Genomic DNA, 5,953 nt, shown 5'->3' with positions numbered 1-5,953 from the left:
CAGGAATTTCCACATGGAAAGGTGGTCAGGCACTGGAAGGGGCTGCTCAGGGAGATGGTGCAGTCCCCATCCCTGAAGCAGTTGAGAAACAAATTTATGATGTTTTTTCCGGATGTTTTTATCTCTCCCGGTATAATCTGGTATCCTGCTGTCAAGATTTCGTAGTCCTTGATGAAAAGTTGTTCTTTCAGCAGCAGCAGACGTTTGAGCAGTGAATAAACACTTAATTCTTCCCCGGCAGGAAGAAGGGAAAGGCAGCTGAGCACAAAGATCAGCTCTCCAGGCTGAAGGACAGAGATCCCGAGTTTTATAAGTTTTTGGAGGAGAACGATCGCAAGCTGCTGGATTTTGATGCCTCGGACAGCTCTGAGGAGGAGGAGGCTCTGCACAGACCCCCTGACACACTCGAGGTGATGCCTTTTCCTGGTCTTAAAATCAAGAGGCATACACGGTTAGAAGGGGAAAAGGGATTTTACCTTGGCATTTATTTTTAAGGATCCTTAGGTGCACACGTCCAGGTCATGTGCATCGAGATGCACCCCGCCCAGTCTGTCTCTGTCTGTGTCTCTGTGTCTCCCAACATTGGGTATAACATTCTAGGTGTTACTAATTAGCAGATCTATCAAAGATTCCCCAGTGAGAGGCTCAAGTGAGCCCCCCCTCCCCAAGGAACCTTCCGATGGTTCTATCTTGGTTTACAGGATGTGTTCTGGAGAGGACCTTGGGCTCTGGGGCACACTGATCCCTGGCTATAAAGCCTCTAAAATGCTGAGTCTCTTAGCTTGACAAACAAGTCCAGGAATGTAGGCAAAAAGCACTGGGAATACAGAAGTTGTAAAAAAGGTATAACAGGGGTATAAAAGAAAAGGCAAAAAGTCTTCATGGCATCAGAGGTACCAGGCCCTGCCTGGGAGTGCTGGGATCACTTAATTCCATGTGCAATATTTGTGTTCCAGTGCCAGCCCCCAGTCATGGAATGGTTTGGGTTGGAAGGGACTTTAAACCTCATCCAGTTCCAATCCCAACACCTCCCACTGTCCCAGGCTGCTCCAAGCCCCAATGTCCAACCTGGCCTTGGACACTTGCAGGGATCCAGGGGCAGGCCCCCCTTCCCAGTCTCCCACCTAAACCATTCCTGATTTCGGCAGAGTGCTGGGAACAGCAGTAATAAAGTCAGCCCTGCCTGCCTCCCTCCTCATCAGCTGCTCAGCAAGGGAGCTGGGGCCAGGAAGGAGTTGTAGAAACCTTTCCTCAGTCCTCCTGCTGATTCCTCTAGGAAGCCAGTGATGAAGATGAAGACGATGAAGACGAAGAGCAAGAAAAAGTCAAAAGGAAGAAAGTTCCCTTCATCCACGTGAGCTTGAAAATGGTGGAAGAATGGAAGAAAGCTGCCCAGGTGAGCAGGGAGTTGGGGCACAGAGCACTGGAGAGTTCTCCTCACTGCCTGTAAAAGGGCAGCTTGGGATTTGTTAATGTGTCCCAAAATCCGTGTCCTGTGCCCTCAGCAGGACTTTATCGTTTCTCTTGCCTGCAAGATTCAAGGACTTGCACTCCACAGGAGGGAGAAGCTGGAGAAACGTGGCTCAGAAGAGGCCAGAATGATCAAGTTTGCATTTTTCACCCTCTTGCTACGCCTTTGGCAGCTCCAGGAGCTTTCTTAGGCACGTTTTAAGCAGTGATGGGAGAGCTAAGGGGAATGAAGCTCGAGTTGGAAGTTGCTGGAAGGTGATTAATTCCTTCTCAAGCCTCAGCAACTAAAAGCCAGTTTTAGAGCAGGGGAATGAGTCTGTTCACCCTGTCCTGATGCTTTTCCTCCACCTTAGAGGATGGAGCTGTTCTCACCATCAAACTTCCAGTGAGTTCCAACACTCCTGTCCCAGTCGAGAGCTTCGGAGTTCCACAAGGTCCCTTGCTTCTTGTCCTCAGCGACCCTTTTTCTTCTTTCCCCAGAGGAATCTCACCCCAAAACTCTTCCATGAAATCACCCAAGCCTACAAGGCAGCTGTGGCCACCACCAGAGGAGACAGTGGTGGTGACCCCAGCAAGTTCCAGGTGTCTGACACAGCAGGTGAGGGAAGGGAAAGTTCGGGCTGTGGGAGGTGAGCACTGGGAGGAGTTAATTAACCCTTTCACTTGATTAAGTAGCTTACCTTGCTGTGCTGCTCTGTGCACTGGTGTCTTTTCTCTTGAGGATTCTTGGTGCTGTTTGCCTGCAGAGGTGGCCCCTGTGCCTTCTAATTTTACATAAAACATTGCAGTATAAGGCAGGCTGGGGGGTCTAGAAGGAAATGCAGGAGTTGTGCCATGGAAATTACTGGCCTCAGTTCCTAGGGGACCTCTTTTCACATGAGGAAAACCAGGAATACATGCAAAATCACTCACAAAAGCTTTCCTGGCTTGTTTCACCCAGTGTTCAATGCCCTGGTGTCCTTCTGCATCCGGGACCTCTTCCACCACCTTCACAAGCTGCTGCTCCCCAAAGCCCCCAAGAACAAACTCAAGTAAGTCTGGGGGGATTTGAGACCTTTGGGGAAGCTGGTGGGGATTTTCAGAGCTGGCTTTGAACCTGGGAAAGAGGTGCCAGCTCTTCCCAAACACTGATGATGCTCACAGGGTTCTTTTCTTCCCCCAAATTGTGTCCTGTGTAATGTCAAACTCCAGGCATTTGCAGAGGATGTGTGGCTTCAGGAAGGTCTGCAATTGCCTGGGCTTGCACTCAGGACACAGTTCAGGCACTGGAAATTGGTTTTGAGAGGAAGGGACCGACCTTTCTGCTGTGTCCCTGCAGTGTGTGACCCCAGATCATCCAGCAGTTCATGCTTTGCAGGCAGCTCTTGCTGCAAGGAATTGATCTCACTGCTCATTTTGCTGCTGAGATCTGATTGATTTGGGGTTTTTTTAAAAGCTAAACCCACCTCTTGCTCCTTTCCAGAATGGTTCTCCCTTCCACCAGCCCCCTCTGGGGAAAGCTACGCCTGGACATCAAGGTTTATCTTGGCTGTACCATACAAGTAAGGAATATCATCATTTTCTGGCTGTGGGGTCAGTCTGTGCCTTGCTGGGCTCGTTAGGATATTTTGGAGCGAGGCAGATTGGGTTTGCCCCTCTGAGGTTTGTGTTCATCGTTTCCCTGTCTTGTTTTGGAAGTATTTGGGCTAATTAAGAGTTTGGGTGCTTGGGCCAGAATGTGTAAGGCAGTGAAGAAGGGTTGAATTAACATTCCAGCAGCTCTCTCTGTTTTAATTTGTCTGGCAGATTAATATTTAATAGGCTTTAAAGTGGTTTGCAGTCTGTGCTCCTGCATTCTGTATCATTAATTCATTCCTTGGTGCTGTGGTCTCTCCACTTGGGGTAAATCCTGAGATGTTCTGCCGGTAACCTCACATGTGGCATCTCTGACTGTGATAATGTTCCATCCCATCCATCCAGAATTTCTGGTGTTTCAGAGACACTTTGTGGATTATTTCTGAAGGAAACTTCTGCCCCCACTTAATTGTTTTTGAGATGGCCTCGTTGTGCATGCCCAAATTAGAGCATCAAAACCAAGCCAGCGCTGAAACCCTGCTTCTCCAGCAGCTGAGGGAAGGGAGACTGGCAGAGACAGCCCAAGTGCTGCTGGCCCTCAGCTGGGAGCTGGCACAATGACTTAGCACAAAGAGCAGTTGGAGCAGGAGAGGTTTTTTTTCCCCTCGAGCCATGGTGCCTCTCTCCAGCAGCACAGGATTGCAGACAAGGAAGAGCTGGGAATGCAATTCTGGAAGCAATCCCTGCTCCTGGGCTGACTCCTGACAGCTCGTAGTGCTTCACCACAGTGGCTTTTCTGAACAAAATCTTCTCCTTCTGGTGTGAGAGGGACTTGGCAAAGTCTGCTCGGTCCAGAACCTTTGCAGAGCAAGGAGGAGGGTGAGGAGGCAAACTGAATGTGGATAAAATTCCTGTGCTGCTTCCAGCAGCTGGGGCTGCATCAGGCAGAGCCTCTCAGAGCTCACCTTGTCTGCAGACTGGAAACTGGGGCTGGCTGCAGGGAACTGAGCTGAACAAGCTGCAGACACAAAGATCCTGGTTCTTCCCGTTTTGCCTGAGCCTTTCCTTGAGGCAGAGGTAACCTCTGCTACCCAGAGCATTCCAGCTTCCCCCTCAGAAGCCCTGGAGAAATGCAGTGTGCCATCAGCTAGCTCAGGAGATGTTTCCTGGTGCAGACTGAGGGTGAATTTGGCCATTTGCAGTGAGGTGACCCTTTGGTCACGGTCACATCACCTGTCAGGTGTCCCACACTGCAGATAAACTGATTTTGCAGCCTCCACAGGGGAGGTGCTGTGTGATGGCCCAGGGGCCATTAACCCTGCAGGTGCAGCAGCCTGAGCTCCCCTTTTCAGGATGAGGCACCTGCAGGGCAGCTCTTTCCCCTGCCCTGTGCCTGCTCCTCCCCTGCTCCAGCTCTTGGGGTTTGTCTGAGCTCCTTCCTGACACGGAGGGAGAGCTGATGAGCCCTGCCTGCTAACTGGGCTTGGTTTGTTCTCCTCCACAGCTGCTGTCGTGCCTGACAGAGGCCTCAGTGGGTGCAGCAGTGCTGCAGCACGTGAATTCCATAGTTCCATATTACCTGTCCTTCCCAAAGCAGTGCCGAGCCCTCCTCAAGGTAAGGGGACCTGCTGGGAGGTGCCTTTGGCATCTGAGGTGCTCTTTCCTCCCTTCAACTGAGCCTTTTGTGGTGTATGGGCTGGACCCCCTGGCAGTTCAGCCTCTGGAGTGTTCCCTTGCTTTGCCTTTGTTCCTGGAGATGATTCCTGCCCCTCTCCAGGTGCCACGGGGCGATGCCAGGCTGAGGTGAGTGGGTGGGTGGCTCTGTTTGTAGCTGCTGCTCCCCAGGGAGGTGTTTTGGGAAGCTGCTTCCTCCTCCCAGATGGAGGAATTGCTGCCAGGCCCTGGGAATGTCTGTGCTGCCTCTCCACGCGGGGAGCTGGGGGTGGAATATTTCTGTGGCAGCTCAGTCACAACTGCTGAGCAGTAACAGCAACACAGGAGGTGTGGAGGAGACACGGAGGGCAGCAGGGTGGCATCTGAATGGAAGCGGCAAGGCAGCTCTGGAAGGAGGCAGGGAAGCCTTTGGTGGTGGGGATGATTCATGGCATGGAGTGCAGGGAGGCTGGCACCCCTCACAGCTGAAGGTGGAGGAGCTGCAGGGCTGCTGCAGGGGGTTCTGGAAGGCTTTTCCAGGCCTGCAGTGAACCCTTCCTGTGCTGTGCAGTTCCTCAGTGCAGCTGAGGTGACTGGATTTGGGGGCACCAGGTGCTTCCTGACAGGGCCAGGTGAACCTGGGGCGATGGAGTCGCTCAGGAGAGTCCAAATGAGTGTTCAGGCACACAAGTAGAAGTTATGTGTTGTTTAGAGGTGCTGGTTTTGGACAGGTTCCTTTATTGATCGTGGAAACATCAGCCTTGCCTGCTGTGTGGTGTCCCAGGGAGAGTGTGAGGACAGGAGGGCTGCCAGTGACTGACTCTGTGTCACCTCTGTGTCACCTCTGTGTCACCTCTGTGTCACCTCTGTGTCACCTCTGTGTCACCTGCCTCCTGGCTGCCTGTTTGCTGGGAAGGAGGGGGGTTCAGGCCTGTCTGTGGCCAGCAAGGAGCTCTTTGTCCCTTCACTCACCTGCCTTTCTGCTTTATCCCAGCAAACCATCGCTCTGTGGAGCACAGGGGAGGAGACAGTCAGGGTCCTGGCCTTCCTGGTGCTGAACAAGATCTGTCGATACAAGAAGGAGGTTTACCTCAGCCCCCTGCTCAAGGTAAGCCTGGCCCTCGCTGTCATCTGCACCTTTTCTTCCTCATGGTGTGTGCAAATACCTCAAAGCCTTGAGCTGCAGGTGGAGCAGGTGCTGGAGCTGATGCTGGCAGCCTCCAGAAAACCAATCAGGGCAGAAATTCCGTCAGGTCAGGGTGATTCCTGCCTCCCA

The 5,953-nt window shown here is 52.2% G+C and overlaps 1 protein-coding gene across 1 annotated transcript in view; it reads left to right on the top strand.

Annotated features, from left to right (window-relative positions):
* Window positions 1-233: 233 nt before the first annotated feature.
* NOC2L (NOC2 like nucleolar associated transcriptional repressor) overlaps window positions 234-5,953 on the top strand; it is a gene marked incomplete at its 5' end in the record, with an annotated part of 29,622 nt that continues 23,902 nt past the window's right edge. Inside the window, 7 exons of the mRNA XM_017743969.1 lie at window positions 234-410; window positions 1,277-1,396; window positions 1,951-2,068; window positions 2,411-2,501; window positions 2,933-3,011; window positions 4,529-4,639; window positions 5,672-5,785. Coding sequence (XP_017599458.1) covers window positions 234-410; window positions 1,277-1,396; window positions 1,951-2,068; window positions 2,411-2,501; window positions 2,933-3,011; window positions 4,529-4,639; window positions 5,672-5,785 — 810 coding nt within the window. The remainder of the gene's footprint in view (window positions 411-1,276; window positions 1,397-1,950; window positions 2,069-2,410; window positions 2,502-2,932; window positions 3,012-4,528; window positions 4,640-5,671; window positions 5,786-5,953) is intronic.

This window comes from Corvus brachyrhynchos, unplaced genomic scaffold, assembly GCF_000691975.1.
Source record: "Corvus brachyrhynchos isolate BGI_N302 unplaced genomic scaffold, ASM69197v1 scaffold68, whole genome shotgun sequence".
Classification (NCBI taxonomy): Eukaryota; Metazoa; Chordata; class Aves; order Passeriformes; family Corvidae; genus Corvus; species Corvus brachyrhynchos.
This window is presented reverse-complemented; position numbering and strand designations above follow the sequence as displayed.